The sequence below is a fragment of the Symphalangus syndactylus genome, chromosome 18 (assembly GCF_028878055.3).
Source record: "Symphalangus syndactylus isolate Jambi chromosome 18, NHGRI_mSymSyn1-v2.1_pri, whole genome shotgun sequence".
NCBI lineage: Eukaryota > Metazoa > Chordata > Mammalia > Primates > Hylobatidae > Symphalangus > Symphalangus syndactylus.
In genome coordinates, this window is record NC_072440.2 from 34,330,324 (window position 1) to 34,357,484 (window position 27,161).

The following is a 27,161-nucleotide window of genomic DNA, read 5'->3' on the forward strand; positions in this document are numbered from 1 at the left end:
ACCCTAAAACTTAAAGTACAATAATAAAAAAAAGAAAGAAAAAGAAAGTGATGGAGCAAATTTAATAAGTCTTTCATAATTATGTATTTTCAGAGGACTGTGAATTCTGTCACTCAGTCTTGTAGAACACTTAAACACCTCTTGTAGATATGCGATGGTTAGATTTCCAATATTAAATTATTGGCAACTGGAATTGGAAAGAAATATGGTGCCATCAAAGCTTTATATCATAAAAGAGATTAGTGTTAGACTAAAATAATTTTGCAAATTAGAATATTGATTTGAAATTAGAATTATGAAATATAGTAGGAGACAAACATAAAGCATTATGGTTAGAGAGGGAAAATAGCATAAAGTCCAGAGAATGAGTAACTGACTATGTATAAAGTTAGAGGCCGGGTGCAGTGGCTCACGCTTATAATCCCAGCACTTTGGGAGGCCAAGGTAGGTGGGTCATTTGAGGTCAGGAATTTGAGACCAGCTTGGCCAACATAGTGAGACCCTGTCTCTCCTACAAAAATTAGCCAGGCCTGGTTGCACATGCCTGTAATCCCATCTACTCGTGTGGCTGAAATAGGAGAATTGCTTGAACCCAGAAGGTAGAGGTTGCAGTGAGCTGAGATCGCACCACTGCACTCCAGCCTGGGTGACAGAGTGAGACACCCTCCCCACCCCGTCAGCCCCGCTAAAAAAGTTAGAAACTCCCTTAGTAGTAAAGTATTGGCATTAGCTCATAATATAATGTGTTTAAAGCAAACACAATACATTGTGACATAAATATGAATAAAACATGTAGGAAACATGAGATTATTTTTCCATTGTTCTTGTCACTTGGTCAGACCCTTACATGAGCTTTGTTTTTAGTTCTCTGCGTTACCGCTAAAGAAGGACGTGGAAAAGTTGGAGAAAGTTCAGAGGAGGACCACAGAGATAATTAAAGGGTTGAAAAAGAAACCTAAAAGAAAAAAATTAAAGTAGCAGGGATTATTATTCCAGAGAAAAGAAGACTTAGAGGTATTTAACTTATGCCTAAAGGATGGAGACCAGATGTTCTCAATCTTCACTGAAGGTCAGACAAAAAAGAAATCAACTTAACCTGCATCATGAAGGATTTAAGTTAAATATGAGGAAAATTTTACACTGAGAATGTTAGAATAGCCACTATGGAACATGTGACATCCTTTAAAACACTATAGATACTTACTGACAACATCAAAGAGCTCGAAGGGCATTCATTTGATGCACTTATCATTCTAGTAGCTCATTAGTAAACATGTATTTTAGCATTTTTGAATTCTGAGTGAAGAAAATTAACAGCTGATCTGGACATTCTGACTTATGATCAGTTCTATGGAAAATGTGGTTGATTTCATAGAAGTAATGTAATTAAAGTTACAATCAATTCTGTTTATAAGACACTGTAGTGTGCTGCTCCATTAAATCAGAAGGATAGACAATCTGACCTCTGAAAATCTTTTTTTTTTTTTTTTTTTTTTTTTGAGACAGAATCTCACTCTGTTGCACAGCTGGAGTGTAGTGGCATGATCTCGGCTCACTGCAACCTCCGCCTCTTGGGTTCAAGCAATTCTCTTGCCTCAGCCTCCCAAGTAGCTGGGATTACAGGTGCCCACCAACATTTCTAGCTAATTTTTGTATTTTTAGTGGAGATGGGGTTTCACCATATTGGCCAGGCTGGTCTCGAACTCCTGACCTCAGCTGATCTACCCGCCTCGGCCTCCCAAAGTGCTGGGATTACAGGTGTGAGCCACCATGCCTGGCCTCAAAGTCTTTTTTAAGCCTACTTTCTTTTAACTACACAAAACTTTAAAAGGCAAAGGATAGCTGTTTCTTATCAGTTGGTTTGATGATAAATACCAGTAAAAAAGAGAAAGGATTATGTTGAAATTTAAATATATTTTAATTCTAGATTTTAATTTTTATATACCTATTTAAAAATTTTAAAGTGCTGTGGTGATTTTTTTAAAGAGCAGCCCTTTCATCTGCATTTTTATTACGAAGTCCAGTTTTCAAAATCAGTGTTGTTGAATAATTTGCCAGACTGTAAATAAAAATTCTTTATCTTTGCAAACCAGCTTTCAAGGTACTGCCTAACAGAATTAGACTATTGGCTGCTTGAAGCTAGACTTAAAAGACCCTACTAACAATAGAAAAATTTTTCTTTTTATTGAGCAATGTGTAACATGTATATTATGCTTTTTCTTCCTTGACTTAAATAGCTTCTTTGGTTTTGAGGTTTTTGAGGAAGAAGACAAAATAAGCTGTGTACTTTATTTTAAGGCAAAGAGCTGTTGTGGTCTACCATGTTCTGTAAAACTAAAATGATACTGTAGTAAAAATTTGGAAAGAAAAAATCTTAGATGTAGTAAAGTGTATAAACTCTATATTACAAGTAACGTTAAATGGACTGATCAATTTTTTATTGTTCATAAAGCATTTTCATTATATGCTGGTATCAAGTATAGTTTTTAATTCCTTTTTAAATTTATTTTTTTGTATTTTAAAAATTTATTGTTTTTATCGTATATTGACAAGTTATAAAAATTTTTTAACGGGCAATAATCGTATATATTTATGGGGTACAATGTTATGTTCTGATATATGTATATATTCATTATTGGATGATTAAATTAAGCTAACTAATATAATTATCACCCCACATTTTTTTTGTGGTACAGACATTTAAAAATCTACTTCCTTAGTAATTTTTAAATATACGTTACATTCTTAACTATAGTCTCCATGCTGTGCAATAGATCTCAAAAACTTATTCCTCCTAAGTGAAACCTTGGATGCTGTAATCAATATCTCCCCATTCCCTTCTCTCCCATCCCTAGCCTGTGGTAACCACCATTCAACTCTCTACTTCTATGAGTAGAGATATTTTGGATCCCATATATAAGTGAGATCAGACAGTATTTGTTCCTCTGTGCCTGGCTTATTTCACTTACCATAATGTCCTACTGGTTCATCTATGGTGTCTTAAATAACAGGATTTCCTTCTGTTTTAAGGCTGAATATTTCATTGTGTATGTATAACACATTTTCATTATCTATTCATTGTAGACAGACAGAGATTGACTTCATGTCTTAGCTACTGTAAATTACCCCACAATGAACATGGGAGTGCAGATAGCTCCTAGACATACTGACTTTGGATATATACTCATAAATGGGATTGCTGGATCCTATGGTAGTTATAATTTTAAAATTATATCAAATGAAAAGCTTCTGCACAGCAAAGGAAATTTAACAGTGATAAGACAACCTATAGATTAGGAGAAAATATTTTAAACCATACATCTCATCAGGGGTTAATGTCCAAAATATATAAACAACTCAATGGCAAGAAAATCAATCACCCTATTAAAAATGTACAAAGAATCTTGTGATCTGTAGAACAAAAAGTGGGCAAATGACATGAACAGACATTTCTCAAAAGAAGGCATACAAATGGCCAAGAAAGAACACTGTTTTCCATAATACTAATTTATATTTCACTAACAGTGTAGCAGGGCTCCCTTTCTCTACATCCTCTGTAACACTTGTTATCTTTTGTCTTTTTGATGATAGCCATTCTAACAATTATGAGATGATTTCTCATTGCGGTTTTAATTTGCATTTCCCTGATGATTACTGATGTTGAACATTCTTTCATATCTTTCTTGGCCATTTGTATGCCTTCTTTTGAGAAATGTCTGTTCATGTCATTTGCCCACTTTTTGTTCTACAGATCACAAGATTCTTTGTACATTTTTAATAGGGTGATTGATTTTCTTGCCATTGAGTTGTTTATATATTTTGGACATTAACCCCTGATGAGATGTATGGTTTAAAATATTTTCTCCTAATCTATAGGTTGTCTTATCACTGTTAAATTTCCTTTGCTGTGCAGAAGCTTTTCATTTGATATAATCCCGTTTGTCTGTTTTTGCTTTTTTAATCTGTGCTTTTGAAGTCATATCCAGAAAATCATTGCCCAGACCAATGCTGTGGAGCTTTTCTCCTACTTTTTTTTCTAGTAGTCTTATGGTTGCAGGTCTTATGTTTAAGCCTTTAATCCATTTTGAGTTGATTTTTGTATATGGTGTGAGTTAAGGGTCTAATCTCATTCTTCGGTGTGTGGCTATCCAGTTTTCCCAGCACTGTTTACTGAAGAAACTGTGTTTTCTCCGTTACTTATTCTTGGCACCTTTATCAAAGAGCAATTGAGTATAAAGCACGGATTTATTTCTGGGCTCTCTGTTCTGTTCCATTGGGCTATGTATCTGTTTTTTGAAATGTGGTAGTTCAATGCCTCCAGCTTTGTTCTTTTTGTTCAAGGTTGCTGTGGCTATTTGAGGTCTTTTATGGTTCCATATGAATTTTAGGAATTGTTTTTTCTATTTCTGTGAAAAATGTCATTGGAAATTTGATAGGGATTATATAGAATATGTAGATTGCTTTGGAAAGTGTGGACACTCTGCCAATATTGATTTTTCTGATCCATGAACATGGGCTATCTTTCCATTTATTTGTGTCTTCTTTAATTTTTTTAATCAATGTCATATAGTTTTCAGTGTACAGATCTTTCACCTTTTTGGCTAAATGTATTCCTAAGGTTTTTTTTTTTTAATGCTATTGTAAATGGGATTATTTTCTTGATTTCTCTTTTGGGTAGTTCATTGTTAGTGTATAGAAATGCTACTAGTCTTTTTACGTTGATTTTGTATTCTGTATTTACTGAATTTATGTTATTAGTTCTAACAGTTTTTTAGTACAGTCTATTTCTGTATTTACTGAATTTATGTATTAGTTCTAACAGTTTTTTAGAGTTTTCTATATGTTAGATCATATTACCAGAAAGCAGAGACGATTTTATGTCTTTCTTTCAAATTTTTGTGTGTTTTATTTTTTTCTTGTTCTTTTTCCTTTTTTTCTTTCTTTTTTGCCTAATTGCTCTGCCTAGGACTTCCAGTACTATGTTGACTAGAAGTGGTAAGAGTGGGCATCATTGTCTTGTTCTAATCTTAAAGACAAAAGCTTTCACCTATTTTTTATTCAGTATGATGTTAGCTGTGGGTTTGTCATATAGGATCTTTACTGTGTTGAGATACATTTCTTTTATACCTAATTTGTTGAGAATTTTTACCATGAAAGATTATTCAATTTTGTCAAATGCCTTTTCTTTACCCATTGAGATGATCATATGGTTTTTGTCCTTCATTTTGTTAATGTGATGTATCACATATTGATATCTGTGTTGAACCATCCTGCATCTCCAGAATGAATCCCATTTGATCGTGATGAATGATTCCTTTAACATGCTGTTGAATTTGGTTTTCTGTTGAGGAATTTTGCATCTATATCAATGAGTGTTATTTGCCTGTAATTTTCTTTTCTTGTAATGTTCTTCTCTGGCTTTAATGTCATGATAATGCTAGCTTCATAAAATGAATTTGGAAGTAGTTCCTCTTCTTCAATCTTTTGGAAAACTTTCAGAAGGATTGGTATAAATTCTTTTTTAGATAAGTCAAAGTTGGATGCAGCAGAAGATTTTGTAAAGGTAAATTTAAGCTAGATTATTAGGGGTTTTGAACTTCAGGCTAATGTGTTTAGATTTTGGGGACAATTGAGTTTTGAGTGCCAGAATGGCATGAGCACAACTGTGCTTTCTTTAGGAATAATAAGCTATATACTGTATAAGATAGATTTGAATAAAAGATGTTTGTATTAATCCTAATACAGTTAAAGGTATAAATTAGGGATTTGTAAATAGGGTCAGAACTGAAAGGACAAATAGAGCTACACTGAGGAAAGATTTTTCATTCGTATGAAAGAAGAAAGGAAAGGGAAGACTCAAAAGTGTCTTCAAAGTGACCAAAGTTCAGTCTAATAAATTGTACTCCAATGGTGTAAAAGAATGAAAACACTTTCTTATTCTGGTAACATGTAATCAAACCTTTCCTGATTATAGAAAAGTTTCTAAATTTTCTAAGTTGAGAGATTATGTCAGTCTTATGTGTTTTTCCTTTCCCTGATACATGGTAAGCTCTGGTATTTGTTGAAAAAGTGGTTTAATTTTTTTGATTTACTAATCATGAAAGAATATCTTATTAGGTGAATTTTTACGTGAATCAAACGTATTCCATTATCTATTTACCAAGGCAATATATATTAAATACACCTTTTAAAATTGTTTTGATTCCCTTGCAAACATACAACTTCATGATCTGTATTTTGATACTTCAAAAATAATTTTTTTCTTATTTTTTCTTATCTTTTGTGGTTTCTTACACATTTTAGGATTTTTGTTTTCTGTGAATTGGGAAATGGAAATAGGGAGTGGAAATTGGAAGGTTATTAGATTACTGGAAATTAAGGATATTGAGAATGGATTTGTGGAATCATAAGCTGATATAACCTTTCTAGAGGGCTTTAACTCTATAAACGTTATAAACACTTACTATGCTCCAGGAATTTTTTTAGATGCTGGAATACAATCGAGAGCAACAGAGACCACTCCCTAATCTCAGAGAATTTGAGTCTAGTGTAAAAAAACGCATACATAAAAATTAATTCCCAGTTTGATGAGAGATATGTAAGAAAAATTTAAGGAGCTAAATTTTATTACGGGAATCTCAGTTAGGAAACATTTCCTTCAGGAAATCCATTGAAAAGAATCCGAAGAATTAGTAGGAATAACCTAGCAGAAGAAAGTGTAGTCAGTAGAAAAGTGAGCCAGATAGCATGAATAGCATAGTCAGATGACATAAAATAGAACAAAGCATTTTTGTTTGGGAAATGAAAATAAGACAAATATGTCTTGAGACTGAAAAGAGAGGACAGAATGGACATAAGGCAACAGAATTGGATAGGAGTCAGATCATGACAATATAAATGATAATCCTTAAATATGTTTCACTCCTTGGAATTTATCATGGAAAAATCAGACAAATATATAAAAATATAGTGATGTTCATTGTGATTAATTTTGTATCAGTGAAAACTTAGAAACAAAAATTTTCAACAATAGAGAATTCTTCAATTACACTTTTCTACATCCATACGGTAAAATATGATAAAGCCATTAAAATGATATCCATATATCTTTCCTGACATGGAAAGATTTTCAAAATATGTTGGTAACTAAAAATCAGGATGCAAATGATGTAATACCCCATTTTTGTGGATGTATAGAAATATAGTAATAACTTATTTATTGTAAATAAATATGTAACATAATTTAGTGACAAAACAATCAAAGAGAGTTATTTTGTTATCCAGGAGAAGGAAGAGGGTTGGAATAGTAATGAAGAAAGGCCCAGAGGACAGATGTTATAATCTGTTGAATTGGGGTTATTGATGATGGCAAAGAAGTGAACACTCTGTATTCGTAGGCTTTTGTAACTGAGCTCTTGTTAGCTAAATCAATATTTTAAAATGGTGTGGGGACAGTTTTGCCAGGGCAAAAGATATTTCTGGCTATCTCTATGCTTTCCAATAAAAAATACCCTACATTAGAATGAATGTAAAACTCAAATTATGATGTGACTAGCCAGGGAGACATTTTACAAATAGTAAATCTTTAATTCATGTTATCAGCGAAAGCATGATGATTAGTGATGTTGAGCATTTTAAAAATGTATGTGTTGGCCATTCGAATGTCTTTTTTTGAGAAATGTCCATTCAGATTATTTGCCCATTCCTTAAATGGATTGTTTGTACTTTTGCTGTTGAGATGTTTGAATTCCTTATATATTCTAGGTGTGGTGTTAATCTCCTGTCAGATGAGCAGTTTGCAAATATTTTCTCCCATTGTGTAGGTTGGCGTTTTATTCTATTGATTGCTTTTTTTTTGCTCTGCAGAAGGTTTTTAGTTTGATATAATTCCATTTGTTTATTTTTGCTTTTGTGGCCTGTGCTTTTGAGGTTTTATTTATAAAAGTTATTTTCTCAGACCAATGTCCTGAAGCATTTCCTCTACGTTTTCTTCTAGTCTTAATTAAAACTAGTCTTCTAGTTTTAATGTTTCAGATACTACGTTCAGGTCTTTGATCAATTTTGAGTTGAGTTTTGTATAGAGTGAGAACTGGGGGTCTGGTTTCATTCTTTTGCATATGGTTATCTGGTTTTCCTAGCACCATTTATTGAAGATACTGTCCTTTGCCCAGTGAGTGTTCTTGGCACCTTTGTCAAAAATCAATTGGCCATATATACATGGATTAATTTTTGTGTTCTCTGTCCTGTTCCATTGGTCTATATGTCTGTTTTTAATACCAGCACCATGTTGTTTTGGTTACTGCAGCTCGTAATGTATTTTGAGGTCTGGTAGTGTGGTGCCTCCGTCTTTGTTCTTTTTGCTTATGATTGCTGTGTCTATTCAGGGTCTTTTGTGGTTTCTTACACATTTTAGGGTTTTTGTTTTCTGTGAAGAATGTTGTTGGTATTTTTAAAGGAATTACATTGAATCTGTAGATTGATTTGGGTAGTATGGTCATTTTAACAGTATTAATTCTTCTGATTCATAACCATGGGATATCCTTCCATTGGTTTGTATCCTCTTCAGTTTCCTTCATCAGTGTTTTGTAGTTGTCCTTGTAGAGGTTTTTCACCTCCTCGGTTAAATTTATTCTTAAGTATTTTACTTTATTTGTAGCTATTGTAAATGGGATTGTCTTCTGGATTTTTTTCAACTAGTTCATTTATGTATAGAAATGCTACTGACTTTTGTATATTAATTTTGTATCCTGTAACTTTACTGTATTTGTATATCAGATCTAAGAGGTTTTTTGGTAGAGTCTTTTAAGTTTTCTATATGTAAGATTATGTCATCTGCAAACAGGGACAATTTGACATCCTCTTTCCAGTTTGGATGCTCTTCTATTTCCCTTTCTTGCTTTATTGTTCTGGCTAGGACTTCTAGTACTATGTTGAGCAAGAGTGGTGAGAATAGGCATGCTTGTCGTGTTTCAGATTTTAGAGGAAAAGCTTTCTTCATTTCTCTGTTAAATATGATTTTGGCTGTGGGTTTGTCATATAGGGCCTTTATTATGTTGAGGTACTTTCCTTCTGATATGGTTTAGCTGTGTCCCCACCCAAATCTCATCTTGAATTTTAGCTCCCACAATTCCCACATGTTGTGGGGAGGGACCCGGTGGGAGGTAACTGAATCGTGGGGGTGGGTCTTTCCCATGCTATTCTCATGATAGTGAATAAGTCTCATGAGATCTAATGGTTTCATAAAGGGGAGTTTCCCTACACAAGCCGTCTTCTCTTGTCTGCCACCACATGAGACATGCCTTTCACCTTCCACCATGATTATGAGGCCTCCCCAGCCACATGGAACTGTGAGTCCATTAAACCTCTTTTTTTTTGTAAATTGCCCAGTCTCGGGTATATCTGTGTCAGCAGTGTGAAAATGGACTAATACACCTTCTATACCTAATTTCTTAACAGTTTTTATCATTAAGCAATGTTGAATTTTATCAAACGCTTTTTCTGCATCTATTGAGATGATTATGTGAGTTTTATCCTTCATTCTATTCATGTGATATATGACATTTATTGATTTGCATATGTTGAACTATCCTTGCATTCCTGTGATAAATCTTATTTGATCATGGTGTATTATCTTTTTGATATGCTGTTGTATTTGGTTTGCCAGTATTTTATTGAGGATTTTTGTGTCTATATTTATCAGGGATATTGGCCCGGAGTTTTCTTTTCTTCTTGTCTGCTTGTCTGGTAGTATCAGAGTTATGGTGGCCTCATAGAATGAGTTAGGAGAGATTTCTCTCTGCTTCACTTTTTTGGAGTAGTTTGAGAAGAATTGGTACTTACCCTTCTTAGAAGATTTGTTAGAAATCAGTGGTGAAGTCATCTGGTCTTGGACTTTTCTTTCTTGGAAGACTTTATTATTGATTCAATCTCTTTACTTATAATTGATCTGTTCAGGTTTTCTATTTCTTTTTGGTCAACCTTGGTAAGTTGCATGTGTCCAGGAATTTATCCATTTCTTCTAGGTTTTCACATTTATTGTAATATAGTTGTTCATAGTAGCCTCTAATGACCCTTTACGTTTCTGTGGTGTCTGTTGTGGCATCACTTTTTTTATTTCTGAGATATTATTCATTTGGGTCTTCTCTCTTTTCTTCTTAGTCTAGCAAATGGCTTGTCAGTTTTTGTTATCTTTTCAAAAAACTACCTTTTTGTTTTATCGATCTTTCATATTTTTTAGTTTCATTTTCATTTATTGTTGCTCTGATTACGTTATTCTACTAATTTGGGGTTTAGGTTTTTCTTATTTTTCTATTTTCTTGAGATGCATTGTTAAGTTGTTTATTTGAAATCATTCCAGTTTTTTGATTTATGCGTTTATTGCTATAAGCTTTCCTCTTATATTGCTTTTGCTATGTGCTATAGGTTTTGGTATGTTGTGTTTCTATTTTTATTTGTTTCAAGAAATTTTAAAATTTTATTCTTAATTTCTTCCTTCATCCATTGGTCATTCAGGAGCATGTCATTTAATTTCATACATTTGTATAGTTTTGAATGTTCTTCTTGAACATCTGATGTTTCCTTGTTGATTTTCTGTCTAGATGATCTGTTCAATGCTGAGAGTGACATATTATTGCAGCCTATCTCTCTCTTTAGATCTGATAATATTTGCTCTATGTATCTGGGTGTTCCTGTGTAGTGTGTATATATATTTACAATTGTTATATTCTCTTGCTGAATTGATCCCTTTATTATTTGTTAAATAATACTTTGTCTCTTTTTACAGCTTTTAATTTCAAGTTTGTTTTATCTGATATAAATAGAGGTATACCTGCTCTCTTTTGGTTTCAGTTTGCATGGAATAGCTGTTTTTATCCCTTCACTTTCAGTCTCTATGTGTTTTACAGGTGAGGTGTGTTTCTTGCAGACAATATATATTGGGTCCTTTTTTTTTTTAATCTATTTAGCCAGTTTATATCTTTTCAATGGGGAATGTAATCCATTTACATTCAAGGTTACTATTAATAGATAAGAATTTATTCCTGTAATTTTATTGATCATTTTCCAGTTATTTGGTTTATCATTTGCTCCTTCCTTCCTCTCTTATTGTTTACTTTTGCCATTGGGTGGTTTTCTGTAATGCTGAGGTTTGATTCCTTTCTCTTTCTTTTTTTTTTTTTTTGAGACGGAGTCTCGCTCTGTCGCCCAGGCTGGAGTGCAGTGGCGCAATCTCGGCTCACTGCAAGCTCCGCCTCCCGGGTTCATGCCATTCTCTTTCCTCAGTCTCTCTGAGTAGCTGGGACTACAGGCACCCACCACCACGCCTGGCTAATTTTTTGTATTTTTTAGTAGAGACGGGGTTTCACTGTGGTCTCGATCTCCTGACCTCGTGATCTGCCCTCCTTGGCCTCCCAAAGTGCTGGGATTACAAGCATGAGCTACCGCGCCCGGCCTCCTTTCTCTTTATTCTTTGTGTATTTGCTTGACCAGTGAGTTTTATAATTCTACATGTTTTCATGATGGTGGTTATTATTTTTTGATTTCCAGATGTGAGATTTCCCTGAGCATGTCTTGTAAGGCCAGGCTAGTGTTACAAAAGTTGCTTAGGTTTTGCTTGTCTGTGAAATAATATTTTTTTTAATTTCTGAAGGATAGCTTTGCTGGGTGTAATATTCTTTGGTGGCATATTTTTTTTTCTTTCAATGCTTTAAATACACCTTCTCATTCTCTCCTGGCCTATAAGGTTTCTGCTGAGAAATTAGCTGTTAGTCTAATGGTGATTTGTTTATATATGACTTGACACTTTTCTCTTGTTGCTTTTAAAATTCTTTGCTTTGACTTTTGACAATTTGACTATATGTGCCTTGGAGAGGACTTGTTTGGAGTAAATCCATTTAGAGTTATTCGAGCTTTCTGGACTCTCTCCTAAGGCTTTGGAAGCCCATCTCTTTCGCAAGTCTTTGGAAATTTTCTATTAGTATTTCATAAAATATGGTTTCCTGACTTTTTTCCTTCTTTTCTCCTTCTGGAAGCTCATAATACAAACTTTTGTTAACTTATTGGTGTTCCATAAATCCTATAGACTTTCTTCATTCTTTTTTGTTCTTTTTTCTTTCTTTACTTTTTCTGCCTGTGTTGTTTCAAAATACCTGTCTTTCTGTTTGGAAGTTCTTTCTTCTGCCTGATCTAGTCTGTTGTTGAAAGTCTTGATTGTATTTATTTCCTTCATTTAATTCTTCTATTCTAGTATTTCTCTTTTCTTCTATTTTTTATTTGATATTTATCTCTATTGAATTTCTCATTCAAATCATTAATTGTTCTGATTTCATTAAATTGTCTATATTATATCTCACTTTCCTTAAGATTTTTTTTTAATTCTCTTTCTGGCATTTCATATATTTCCTTATGATTTGGTTTCTGTTACTGAAGAATTGCTGTTTTTCTTTGTGGGTTACATTTTTTTTTTTTGCTTTTTTTATGATTGACATGTTCCCATATTGATTTCTATGCAACTGGTAGAAAAGCTACCTCTTCTAATTTTATGGAGTAGGTTTCATAGGGAAAGGTTAATCCATATAAATAGGTCTTGGGGTGTCAGTTTGGTGGGGTCCATTAGCCTTGGTTCTAGATAGACACAGTAGTATTATCTGTGTATAGTTTCTTCAGCTGTAATTCACATTAGTGGTATTTGTGAATTTCTCAGTGACCTCGGCTGAGAGAGTTTGTTTTGATGGTGGCGTAGCTTTGCCAGGGGTGGGCTTGCTGGGCTATGTCTCAGGTCAGAAATGTATGCACATGGTGGGTTGGCTAGCTTGCAGTCTGACTCACTAGGTTTAGGGCCATCGTGCTATTACTCTGATTAGAAACACAGGCATGCAGTTACTTAGACAGCCTGGGGGTGTGCCTGCCAAGAGTGGCTTGGAGGGCTATTTCTCAGGTCCAGGACATGAGTGCACAGCTGCTTGGCTGGCATGGGGATGTGTCTGCCAGGGTTAGCCCACAGGGCTATTTCTCAGGCCTGTAATGCAGGCATAAGGATGTTCAGCTGGCCTGGTGGCAAGTCTGCTGGGGGCAAGTCTACTGGGGGCAGGCTGTTTATCTTGCCTAGGACACAGCTGCACAGCTCCTTGGTTAGCCTAGGGGCATGTTTGCCATTGGTGGCCCACACGGCTGTTTCTTAGGCCTGGGATGTGGTCACATGACTTCTTGGCTGGCCTGGGTGGGTGTCTGCTGCAGGTGGCCCATGGGGCTATATTCCTGGCTCTGGGCCCAGGCACACAGCTGCTTGGCTGGCTGGGAGGGTGTGTCTTTCAGGGGCATCCCATGGGGCTGCTTCTCAGGCTTGGGATTCAGGCAAAAGGCTGCTTGGCTGCCCTGGGGGCATGTCTGCTGGTGGTGGAATGTAATGCTATATTTTGGAGATCTTAAAATGCAACTTAATCATGTGTTTTGGTCAGTTTCTTCTGATAGCCATGCCTAGGCAAAAGTGACTAGAAGATTAAAGAGTTGAAAGTATCCATACCTGAAAAGTATACCAACGTTACAGTGTCAACCGAATTCTCTAGTTTTGATCTTGCTCAACTGTCCAACCTCATTATGAATTTAGGGTAAAAGAATGGCAACATATGCATTCATCTACTCTCTCAAAAGTGGAACCCTGATTTCCCTAAAGTATTGGGCTTTATGTAGATTCCCTATGACCATCCTTCTCAATTCTTTTTCATCTGACCTGAAGCCATTATTACACTTTCACAAAAAGAAAACCAAAAATGTACCATAGGGATAAGGTGGTATTTTTCTATCCAAATTCAGAATAAAGAACATTTTCCAATTTTATTTCGGCTTTCCTTTTAATTCTTAGCATTCCAGTGTACTTCTTAGCCTAGTCTGAAGTTAGGATCACAGGCCTAAGTTTGGGGTCTCCTGCCTCCTGTGGGTTGGTAAGGATTTAGTAGTGACTGTTTTTTGTAAAGGGTGTTGAGAGTAAGCAATCAGAATTCCTTTTCCTCAATCTCTTCTTTCTTCAATTTGTACTGCTGCAATAAACGTCCTAAAAGTATACCAATTATTTATTTGGGATAAAGCAAGACTCCTTGCATTATTTTTCTTTGTAATTTTTCCTGAAGTGGCTTGGATCTGAGGAAAATAAGGCAAACCCATAGTATGGCAGAGAAGAGTTGATGGGATGTAGAGTGAATATGATGCAAAGTAAAAATGAGAAAGTTAGGTAAAAGAAAGAAAGAAAGAGGGTGTGAAGTTAGTGAAGATTATTATTATGGCATAAAATTAAAAAATGATATTTAAATATAAGATAGGAGACGACTGAGAGTTATATCGAGGAACTGAAATAAGCTGGTTTATATTTGGTCTACTTTAAGAGACAATGGCTTAAGTGTAGTACAGCTTGAATTAAATGATTTCTCAAGATTTTTACATTTGTAAGAAATATGGGTCTGACAGCACAGAGAATAGTTTGTGGGAAAGGAAAGAATCAGGAGTTTATACATGAAGAAGAAGGAAAACAGGAATAAGGGAAAGAGTAGAATAAGAAATATCCCACAAAAAAGAAATTGAAAAAGGTAAAATATGAGATAATAGTAAGTTTATAAAATATGTAAATAATAAACTAAAAGCAATTTTGAGTTTTAAAAAATGTCTCAAATGATTACCTTGCACTTCTGCTGAACATTTTATTATGTGCAGGTAACATGATATTGAGCAAGTATACACAAAGTATGGAAAAATATTTGTATTCATCAATTCTATATTTGAATGGAAATTCAATATAGTTGAAGAAGTTTACCTTCAATAGAAACTTTAATGTTTCAGATTTATTATTCCCAATTTATTATATAAATACAACTTGATTCTATATTATATAATTCATGGATAAGATGGTGTACTTTTTAATCCATGACTGAAGTCTTTCTTCTGCCCATGGTCTGTTTCTACTATTCCATGATACATATTCAGGGAAGGCTATTATAAGAATGGCCTAAAGAAGATAAATCTATTAGAAGTAGGTATCATGGTAGATATAGCCACATATAAATTATTTTTTTATTACCATGTCATGCCTTCCATTTATCAATCTGGAATTTTTATTTTTGCAAACTGACCTCAGCTGGTATGTTCAGGTAAAACCTTCGGATTTGATTGATAAAGGTTATCAGTTATAATGAAGGGAAGTTTTAGATCAAATTCCATTATAAATATAAATATTTGTAAAATAAGCAGGAAGGCACAAATATTTCATATTCCTTATTTTATAAGCTTGATGACATTCCAACTCTGTTATTTGGGGGCTCTGACAATACTTTGCATGAAGAGTACCCTCAATATGTATATGAAAATATTTTGGGGACAGAATTTATTACCCTTATATTTGTTATCAGGAACCCTAATACTCCAAACCATTGAGTGGACATACAGGACAAATCTCAGATGTGTTACCTAAGTGTACATCCTGCAAAGCTTGTGGGGTTTTTGTATGGGTTCATGCAAAGTGGGGCAGTACTTCTGAAATATTGTGGCCAATCTACAGATCTGGAGCACCACTGATTTTTTTCCTTCAATGCAATGAAAAACACATTTTTAACATTCATTAGACATTCATTGGCTAATTATCAAGTTTCTCTTGTGTTTATCATCAGAGACAGGCATAGCTGAAAGATTTTCTGATTAAAGTTGGTTGTACAGAAATGTATGTATGTATGTATATTCTCCCTACTCTCCCACCTCTCCCTTAGTTACCCACTGTTATCCTTCCAGATTTATATCTCTATATAAACTCAATCTGTATATATACTCATAGTTTGAAAAAATCCTTTTCTACTATACAAACTATTTTCTAAGTTGCTTTTGTCTATAAGAAAAACAAATCTGGTTTAGCATTCAATGTTTCAGCCTCTCTGAAATTCTCATAGTTCTTCAGATATGCCATACTCTTTCTACACTTTGTTCCTTTGAATACTCTATTCTTTGCTTAGAATGCTTTTACTTTTCTTTTTTTTTTAATCTGGCTTAATCTTTAAGACCTGTTTCAGATGTATGTCCTATATGAATCTGTTTCCTAGTTTTCTATGTGTATTCACTGTTTTGTCTGTATTTCTATATTTTGTTTTTAAGTAGGTTATGGCAATAATCATCATGATAGTAATTAACAAATGCTGATTGCATAATGTAACTCTATTTTTGCATTTATTTTATTTAATCTTTTTTCAACATTTTTCTGTAATATATCACTTGTGTTTTATTTCCCCAAATAGACCAAAAGTAACTTATTTATCTTTCTATTCCTAGAATATGGCAGTATACCTGGGCATATGATAAATGTTCAGCAAACTGGTAGACCAGTTTTAGGAAGGGCACTGTGGAACTTGGAGATTTAGAAATAGATTCTATTGAAACATCTGCATCTGCATTACCATGAAAAGTCTTCCTTTACGTTTTCTTGAAGACTGCTAGAAAGGGTTGTGGCTATGTAACGATAGGCATAACACACTATGATTGCAAGATAAATTGACTGTGACACCAAGAGTATACTTTATGGTGCTTCGATGAGTACACTGGTACCCTCTCTGTATCTTACATTCGAGGGTGTTCGAAGCATTGCAATCCCATGGCTTACCAATTACAAAAGAAGAAATAGAGAGAATGAATATGTGAATGGTCAGAAGAGAAGTTTATGCAAGAGGAAAAGAAAATCCCTTTCCTCAAATGTAAAATGAGTAGGATGAAGAGTTTGAAATTCTAAAGATAGACAGAGGGTATCTCCAGAAATTTTAATGAGTTCAACAACCCAGTGATATGGCTGGTTATAACATTTGTTCCATGAAAACACAATTTAGTCTGGTGACTGATAAGTAAGAATGGGATTATTTACTAACCCTCTCCCCTACTAATATTGACTAATCGTTATTTATATACAATAAAAGAGAACTTTTACAACTTGAATTTCCCTGTAGTTTGTGAAGGTTTACTTTTTAACTGAAAATCTTTTCGCTTCTAGCAAAAAACAGACAAAAATTTTTAGCCTTTTACATTTATTTTTTACTCTCACTTTGGAAACTTTAAATACTTTTGGTTTTAAAAATGTTTACAAGGATATACTGAAAATGCTTAAAATAAATGTTTATATCAATATTGACAGGATTCTAAATGTAATATTTTAAAAATATGCAACATTGTGGACTCAATCTTTTGTATTGAGTTATAAGGCAGCATGGTATAGAATAGATCTGATCAACATTAGGGAAGCTTTCTGTTGAGAGATTCATTTAGCCTGTTGTAAAATCACTTAAAAACATTTGTATTTTAGCCATGCTAATTTGCTGGTATACAACTAGGAGAAATACGTAATATCAATTTTATTCCCATTGTTGTATTACAATATCTTTTTTTCTTTAACAAGAACCTGTGCTAGAATTAAAGCAACTCCAAATAGTGCCTATAGCTCAGAAGTATAAAATACAGTCTGTGTCTGTAACAAAACCCTATTCTCACAGGTTCAAAGGAGATTGGAAATAAGAAGCCACCTATTTGCGTTTTGCAGAAGTAGTAATAGTCTGCAGACAAGGTACTCTAGCTTCAAAACAGTATGGCAGATAGTTTTATGGAACTTGCGATTACAAAAATCCACTTTAACCTTTCTTTCTTACTGGCAGGTGTTCTATTGGCTTGCAGCCAGAGGCTGTGAGTGTAGTGCTGCCTGTGGTGTCCCTCAGCACTGTAGAGTGCTGAAAATGCCAACACTCCAGTTGATTGCTCATAATTGCATTAATTGTGGTCTGACAACTTCAGGAGAGAAGTATGTGAATATAGAAAAATCTGTTACAAATTTGATCAGATTACAAATTTCATCTCTTTTTTCTCCGTAGATATGATATCTGCACTTATAAAAATAAGCCCTGTGGAACACTGGGTAAGTTTTTTTTTTTTTAATAAAGGTAGAATGGTTCAGATTGTCTTTTTGGACCAGTGACTTTAATCTTTATTATTAATTTGGTCATTTTCCTTTCTGTACATCTGAAATCCCTAAAACCTGTTACACCCAGCCTTTGTGGATATGTCATTTACGAGGAAACAAATATTTATTACCATCATAAATATTATATAAATTTCACTGGCTTTTTTGACAACTGGAATGATTATTAAAATTAACTTAGAATATGATTCAAAATCATTAAAGAATTATATCGAGGTTATCACTCATGTTCATATAATCCATCTCTGTAATGTATTTTCTAGAAATACCAAGATTGTGAGAGTAAATGAAAGCAGTCAACATCTTGAAATTTCAGGCTAGAAAAGGAAAGGAAAAAAAAAAAAACAACTAAGGATACTTAATGAGGAGGCACCAAGAACAATACTTCTTTTGGTACAATTTTGTGGAAAAAGTATAGTCCCATAAATTAAGATAGTATTGGAAATTTTACACTACCCAAACAACAACAACAAAAAATAATCTGATAAAATATTATAGCCATAGGTGAAAAGAGAGGACAGGATTATCTTTCTTGTGCTCCCTAAGGGTCATTTGTCTTTTTAAAACATTTTTGTAGTATTCTAGAATTTTAAAAATTACACATTGTTACAGAGCATAATTTCATAGTTAACAGCAAATACAAATGGGCAAAAAAGGTAGCTCTCCAGTAGTCTAAATTATTAAGCAACTAGAGTTATTTTAAAGGACAGAAGCTTTTTTTCTCAATTTTTTGAGGTCATAGAGACTTTTTACAGACTCAGAAGGTAAACAACTGAAGATGAATTCTCTAGTTTCTCTATGACAAGTCTGTTTTCTTATCTGTAAAATAATAGTTATGAAATTGATTCCTATGCACCTCATAAGCATTTTGGGAAGATCAAATTAAAGTAAATGTAGGAGGAAAAGTGTTATCCAACTGCCTGGGAAGTTCAGTGAAATATCTCTTTGGAAACTAAATTTCTCTTGGTAATTTTACCTGACTTCCCAGGCTTCTCCTACCCATTTCCCTTAGGATTTATGGCTGAAGGAGAAATCTCAAATAGCCAATGCTGAGTATTAACTATGGAGAAGCTTGCTAGTTAAAAAGCATAATGGAGACAGAGCTCTCTTTGCTGAGCGAGCTCACATCAAAAAGATTTACTTTGTAGTGTTTTAAGCTAACAAGACCAACATAATCCAACAGAGGGGACTCTGAACTGGGAACTAACAACTGGCTTTGACAGTTTCAGTACATAAACTTTTACAGTGTATTTAAGCTCTTTGTTCCTCAATTTTGTTATCTATGATGTAGGAGTAATATCTGCCCTTATGCTACATGGACATTGTTAAAATCATTTAAGGAAAAAAATATAGTTGTATTTAGTAAAGAGGTTTATAAAAATGAACTGGTATTATTTAATGTAGAAATTGCCTGTACTTTTAAACTTACCCCCCATATTTACTGTTCACAGATTCTCTAAGTATTCATTGAGTGTTCAATCAATTTTGGATATAATAGACACTAGACCTCAAACCAGGTGCACATATTAGCCACAGCTAGTATTTTTCTAGTGTATCTATATTTGAAGAAATGTGTATATACACATGTATACACATTTGCACATATACACACACACTCTCTCTCTCTCTCTCTCTATCTCTCTCTCTCTCTCTCTCTCTCTCTCTCTCTCTCTATATATATATATATATATATATGCCCTCACTCTCTCTCCCTATATATATATTCTGCTTTTTGAAGGTAGGTTATTTCCATATGCTCTTCATTGTATTAGATTGGTGCAAATTACTTTGCACCAACCTAATGACATTAGTAAGACACACACACAGTGAATTTTACTTTTATTTTGATAAATAAAGTATTTTGAGTACTGCCTAGTACTTTGATTGTCATTATTGGCAAAGATTTGAGGTGTTTTCCTATGCTACTTCTCATTTTATTTTTCTCAAAATAATGTGTTCTAACTTTGATGGTTTATTAATTTATAGAATCAGTACATTAATAGGTATATGTCAATGCACTTTCAAGCTCAATATAAGTTATTTTTCAAATTATAAACTTGTATATTGTTTTTATACTACTTGTGAAAACTGAATGAGCTGCATATATATGTATATATATATACACACGTTTTAACTTCATCTATGGAAAATATACTATCAGTACAGAATTGAGCAGATTACTTTTTAAGTTGTATCCTAGTCATTTTCATATTGGTTTTTATACTGATTTTTCCATAGTCTTTTGCTTAATAATTCTGATGACCAATTGTAACATGGCTTAGTAGGCCAAAGGGTGCAAACTGTGGCCATCAAGCTGAGGAAACCTAAATGACCCAAATAGTTATCAAATCACCATTAACACAATCACACATAAGAATTTTGATAGTCTCAATTTTATAGGTTTACAGAAAATCGTGGGGGGTTGTGAAAATACATTAGCATTTAAAATGCTTTCATTTTAGTTAAGATTTAGCTTTATATTTCAATAAGTAGGAATTTTCCAAGTATATTCTTTCTGAAGTTGTTGTTTTAGCAGAGATAATAATTTTATATAAGATGGCAGAAGTAAATCTCTGCTTGTAAATACACCTTGAGGGGTCATTGAGAATTCTCAATTGAAAATACAGCCACATGGCACATACCAAAAAACGACACAACAACAACAAAACCCAGAAGCTAACCCATGGAATAATAGATTTTGGGAAATGTAAGAAACATTAATTTAACAATAATTATTCTTAGTAATTCTGCTTTTCTTTTGAAAAAACATACATTTCATAAAGGTCAAAACAGAAACAGTATTCAGAGTGGCTTTGTTCTTCCCATATAATAGGCCACATTGAACCAAATAACTTAAAGCCAGATAATATAATGCAATTTTTTAAAAAAGATTTCAGATACTTTCCTATTCTACTTCTCATTTTATTTTTCTCAAAATAAAAGTAAAATTCACTGTGTGTGTCTCTCTCTTTCTCTCAGTGGAGATTGGAAATGACATTCATTAAAATATTTTAAATATTTAAACAAATATTAAATATTAACCAAAAATGAACTGAAACAAAAAAATAAGTTACCCTGCTCCACTTTTTACATTTCCTTTTTCAGGTCCCAATATCTCTAATGAATGGAAGGGCAGCCCAGGGGTATCACCAGTATTTGTAACTCTGTAAGGCAGAAATCAACTCCCTCCCCAACTCCTGCCTCTCTCGCATAAAACAGTAGGAAAAGCAAACAATCTATTAGCAAATCCAGCATTAATCTCATCTCTGTTCCAATGTAGCTGTTGATACTTATATTAGAAAATACAGAGAAACACAACTTCTAGAGCTTTCTTGTCAGTAAAAATATGGATTGAATACCATTTATTGTTTCTAATTAGTACAGCTGGGAAATTAAACCTAGCACAGAACATTGCTTATTGTATTCAATAAATATTCATTGAATTGAATTGAAATCACTTTTGGTGGGAAAGTAATTATTAATGTTTGGGTGACGATAGTAGACTACTGACCGTAAAAAATGTTTTTCCTACTTCCCCTTCAACTTCTTCTAAATAACTTTTTGTTTCTATGTGCATGAAGTGTGATTTAGCATCTGTTTCCTTATAAGAGATGACATTTTTGCTTTTGCACAAAAATTCTTTTTTTAAGCACTGTTTTAAAGTTCTGTAGTATTTCACACCATGATATTCATTTGAAAGTAATTATTAAAACTTTTACATACTAAAATCCCCAAGGAGAGAATACCTTGAGTAACATAACATTTCACTGGAATCAGCGAATTAACACCATAGTATTTGCTTTATTAGTAAAACTCTAATGCATTGAAGTAAGGGATAAGAGAGAGGAAAAATGACACTGAATGTGTGAATGACTTTCCTCCTATTAAAATACTAAAAGAAATTGTTGCATCACTGTCAGGATTAATTTGAGAAGATTAAAAAAATATGCAAAAACCTCCCATCTTTAACAGTTCTCCTTTCCATCTTTTGAATCATTCATTTTATTTTTAATAAAAATATCACTTAAAAATCATTTGGGATTCCCCCTTTTTTTGGTAACTAGAAAGTTGCTTGTATATTTTTATGAACCCACTAAACTTAAACAGATCTCTTTAGAAAAATAATGTGGATATATTTTGCTTTCTACAGCCTGAAGAATGTTAAAATAGAAATGCTTTCTTGAATTCCCTCTTCTGGCTCAAGTTACTAGGTGGTCCCAAGTTACCAGAAGTAAAATTTATAAATCTAACCCCTAGTCTAGACATTTTCCAGCACTGACTGCAGTTCAAAAAATATTAATGTCTAGCCGGCAAAGTGAAATTCCCCCCAGTGATTTTGCAAATGACTAGAAAGTTAACCTTTTGCCAATGGCTCCTTCTGTGCATGGAGGTTATTAAAAAGAATCCAGGCATTTATAAGTATAGGCTTTTAAAGACTGAAACACCTTGGCTTGACCCTTTGTGTCTCTTTCTGTTTATTCAGGCTTGGCCTCTGTGGCTGGAATGTGTGAGCCTGAAAGGAGCTGCAGCATTAATGAAGACATTGGCCTGGGTTCAGCTTTTACCATTGCACATGAGATTGGTCACAAGTGAGTGAGTTTAAGAAAATCAAAATAAATTTTATAACTCCACTCTTGAGCAACTTGTAACTACTGTATGGAAAGGCTGTGCTGAACCTTATTTTACTGCCTTTTTGTCTGATTCCAATAGAGGATGTTATTATTCTTGGTATTGGGATAAATCATCTTAAGAACTGGAGACTTGTTAGATAATCTTTGTTATTCAAAGAGTAGTATCCTCAGTGGTGAATGCACCACATTTAAGTTTTTGTTCAGTCTCCTCAATACCTGTTTCCTTATAAAGTCCAGTTATTTAAATGATCTTTCTTTTCCTCAAGTGACAATGCGTATATATTTTAAAATCATTGACATCACTACCATAAAATGTACTTTTAGTTTTCACTCTTCATACAGCTGTCAGCATCACTTTTCCAGGCATAAAGTTTGTGCAGACATTGCTATGTAACTTGTATTTTCAGGTGCATTTCTGTGTCATTGATAAAAAAAAAAAAACTGCAAGATGTACACAATACCATCCTCCTTTCTTTCTAGGAGGACCTGAAGGTTTTAATGTTTGTTTTAAGTGAACCTGTGCCGAAGGAAAAACTATCTTATGCACCCTGCCCCCCACCCATGCAAAAAATACCATTTTTAAAAATTCTAAACAACAGGCAGTAGTAATATGAAAGCCTATTCATGTGGAGGGAGAGGAGAGAAGCTTGACAATACTTTTTTAAAAAATTTCAACATTTGTGTTGAAATTTGACTTGAATTGACTGAATTGTTGAAATTTGACTGAAAGATGACTTGCCTCAGTCAATTTCTAAGCTGATTCTGATGCTTTTATAAAGGTAAAAACTAAACAAAAGACCTTCCAATTTACTAACGGGATTTTTTTTTTTTTTTTTAGCAGGAAAGCTCTTCTAAAACAGAAACAGTTAACATTTAGCAAATGACTAATTATATCTGCTAACAAAAAATGAGAGAAAACTTTAAAATATTAGTCAAGCATTTTTAGCTAAAACAACCAGCTTACTTGCAAGAACTCCTGACATTTGTATAATTTAAGTTTTATATTCTGCCTTTTTGGTGGCGACATAGATAGGGGAAAAAGAACAAATAAAAATCAATGTTTTTTATATACTTACCTCAGAGGTAATTCCTGAGGTAAATCTGTAGTTCAGCTTTTTTGTTGTTGTTGAAGTGGAGAGTAAAATTGGGTCAGTCGGCTGCATTATTTCAAAATTGCAATCAAATTTTATCAAGTTGATATGATTTAGGTGTAAATTTAAATAAACAACAAGTTTCAAACCTGGCTTGATTCAGACACAGGAAAAGTCAGTATTACACTCTTAATGAAGACTTAAAAATATTGGTATTCTACTTTCCATTGTATTAAGCATCAGGTGAATAAAAGGAAAACGCCCTCTTAACCAAGCAGTTTATCTTTAATTCACTTAAAAATATGGCTAATTAATGACTGTCATACTCTTATGCAATCAAACTGAATTTAATAGGTTCTGTTAGATTCAGTTAAATTGGAAGGTTAGGAAAAGTAACATACAGTGGGTGAACACTGTGTATGTGAAAACACTATTATCTTATGTAGTCACTAGTTAGTCAATGTCAACACACACATTTCACATTCCATTCTTGTATGTACGTACTTAAATAGCTGAGGTGAGGGTTTATCTTTCTTTGTATCTTTTATAAAGGTTCTGATTGGGCAACTTTCCAGGTTTCCTAGATTTTGTTGTTGTTGGCCTTATAGGTAAATTCTTTCAGTTCTTCCTACAATGAATGGCTTGTACCTTATGTAGAAAAATTGTGAAAGAGAAATAGAATATACCTCTGAAATTTTATGTATCTTGGAGTAACTTTGTTTCACAGTTAACTCTTGTTTGAAAGTATGAGTGTTAAAAATGGGGAAAAAATTCCACAAAATCCTTGGATTGAGAGCCAGAAAAATGCTTCCATTTAAAAATGTTGACAGACCAAAAAAAAATAGCTTTTTCCCCATGTCCAGTTTATTACCATGTTTCTATCCCCCTTCCCCAGACAACTGGGCAGATGTGTTTAGCATATATAGTCTGTTTTGCATTGCTCTAAAGGAATACCTAAATCTGAGTAACTCATTTTAAAAAGCGGTTTATTTGGCTCACAGTTCTGCAGGCTGTATGAGAAGCATAATGCCAGCATCTGCTTCTAGTGAGGGACTCAGGAAGCTTCCACTCGTGGTGGAAGGCAAAGCAGGAGCCAGTGCACCACGTGGCAAGAGAGGGAGCAAGGCAGATGCTGTGCTCTTTTAAACAACCAGCTGTCATGTGAACTTATTATAAAGCAAGAATTCATTCATTCTCCCCAGGAAGGCACCAAGCCAATTATGAGGGATCTGCCCCCATGACCCAAATACCTCCCACCAGGCCCCACCTCCAGTATTTGAGATCACATTTCAATATGAGATTTAAAGGGAACAAACATCCAGACTATATCAACATACTATTTTTTTCAATATGTCAAATTATTATTTGGTCAATTAGGGAAAATTTGTTTCATATGTAAAGATCCCTTTACTTGCTTTTAAGATCTTAGGGTTTAGCCTTTAGGGACTTAGCGGTCAACTCTAGCACAATTCATGTCATCATTAAAATACAGTGATCTCTATTCTTCCTGAACCAAAGCAGTAGCCATAGTAAATATATCAAATATATTTTCAGGTGAAGTATACTGATTTTTTGTGACTTGTATCCTTTATGAGAATGGATGTTAAGTGACGTGATGATATCAGCAGATTAATTACAGTGAAGAATATTTGACCATAAACTACTGAGAAGAGCCCCTACTGAGTAACTAGACTGTGTGAATATTTTCTCCCTTTCTTTAAATTGTGTAGAATATGGTTTTGCACCCAGTGTATACTTGTGTAGGGATATAATACTTATTTAAAATAGCTGTGAGATAACATTTTCTTTGGCTAGGCCTTAGTGACCACTTTTATTTCCCTCCATCCTCTCCATCCTTTTGTGAAAACAAGAAATTTGTTTCCTTGTCAAGTGAAAAATTGAGGTTTATACTATATTTAAATGACATGTCTAGGTTTAATATAGGCTATAAGCCAAAGGCACTTAATGAAACCTTATAGGAAAGAATGTTCTTTGAAAGATTTTAAAAATTAATTATGTAGTTGCCGTGAATTTTATAAGTTGAAAAGATTATAATGTCAAAGAGGGGTGGCAAGAATTCAGCCAGACATCTAGTATATTGAGAAAGCTATCTAGTGTATCTAAACTGTACAAAAACAAATAATCTTAACAAAGGTCTTAAAAATGCTCATTTTTTGGTTATGAATGCATATTGAAGTATGTGAGACTGAAGTGACATGATGTCCAGGATTTTCTTTTAAAAGAAAGGAAAAAAAGAAAGAGAAAACAAGAATAGCAACATCTTGAATTTTATTATCTTGATGATGTGTTTATGGCAGTTCATTATGCCACTGTTTCTACTATTGTATATGTCTGACTTTTTCCACAAAATGAATTCTAAGATCATACATTGTTTAGGTGTGGCTTAACTCATTTATTAATCATGATTGAGTGAACTTTAAGTCTAATATTGAGAGAATTTTTAAAGGATTACAATCTGTAGTCAGACACTGTGGCTCATGCCTGTAATCCCAGCATTTTGAGAGGCCAAGGTGGAGGAATGCTTGAGCCCAGGCATTGGAGACCAGCCTGGGCAACATGGCCAAACTCTGTCCCTACAAAAAATACAGAAATTAGCAAGGTGAGGGGGCATGCACCGTAGTCCCAGCTACTCGAGAGGCTGAGGTGGGAGGATAGCTGAGCCCAGAAGATCAAGGCTGCAGTGAACCGTGATCATGATCATACCACTGCACTCCATTCTGCAATGAGTAGAATGGCGATCATTACAAAATCAGGAAAGAACAGGTGCTGGAGAGGATGTAGAGAAATAGGAACACTTTTACACTGTTGGTGGGACTGTAAACTAGTTCAACCATTGTGGAAGTCAGTGTGGCAATTCCTCAGGGATCTAGAACTAGAAATACCATTTGACCCAGCCATCCCATTACTGGGTATATACCCAAAGGATTATAAATCATGCTGCTATAAAGACACATGCACATGTATGTATATTACGGCACTATTCACAATAGCAAAGACTTGGAACCAACCCAAATGTCCAACAATGATAGACTGGATTAAGAAAATGTGGCACATATACACCATGGAATACTATGCAGCCATAAAAAATGATGAGTTCATGTCCTTTGTAGGGACATGGATGAAACTGGAAACCATCATTCTCAGCAAACTATCACAAGGACAAAAAACCAAACACTGCATGTTCTCACTCATAGGTGGGAATTGAACAGTGAGAACATGTGGACACAGGAAGGGGGACATCACACACCAGGGACTGTTGTGGGGTGGGGGGAGGGGGGAGGGATAGCATTAGGAGATATACCTAATGGTAAATGATGAGTTAATGGGTGCAGCACACCAACATGGCACATGGATACATATGTAACAAACCTGCACGTTCTGCACATGTACCCTAAAACTTAAAGTATAATAATAATAAAAATAAATAAAGTTGGT

The 27,161-nt window shown here is 34.0% G+C and overlaps 1 protein-coding gene across 6 annotated transcripts in view; it reads left to right on the forward strand.

Annotated features, from left to right (window-relative positions):
• The window catches only part of ADAMTS6 (ADAM metallopeptidase with thrombospondin type 1 motif 6), a 328,215-nt gene that overhangs the window by 128,408 nt on the left and 172,646 nt on the right, over window positions 1-27,161 (forward strand). For all 6 annotated transcript variants that reach the window (XR_008652403.2, XM_055252144.2, XM_063623237.1 and 3 more), the window contains 2 exons: window positions 17,877-17,920; window positions 22,467-22,572. Coding sequence is in view for 5 of the 6 variants with exons in the window: in XM_055252144.2 (XP_055108119.2) it covers window positions 17,877-17,920; window positions 22,467-22,572 (150 nt within the window). In the remaining variant the exon portion in view is untranslated. The remainder of the gene's footprint in view (window positions 1-17,876; window positions 17,921-22,466; window positions 22,573-27,161) is intronic.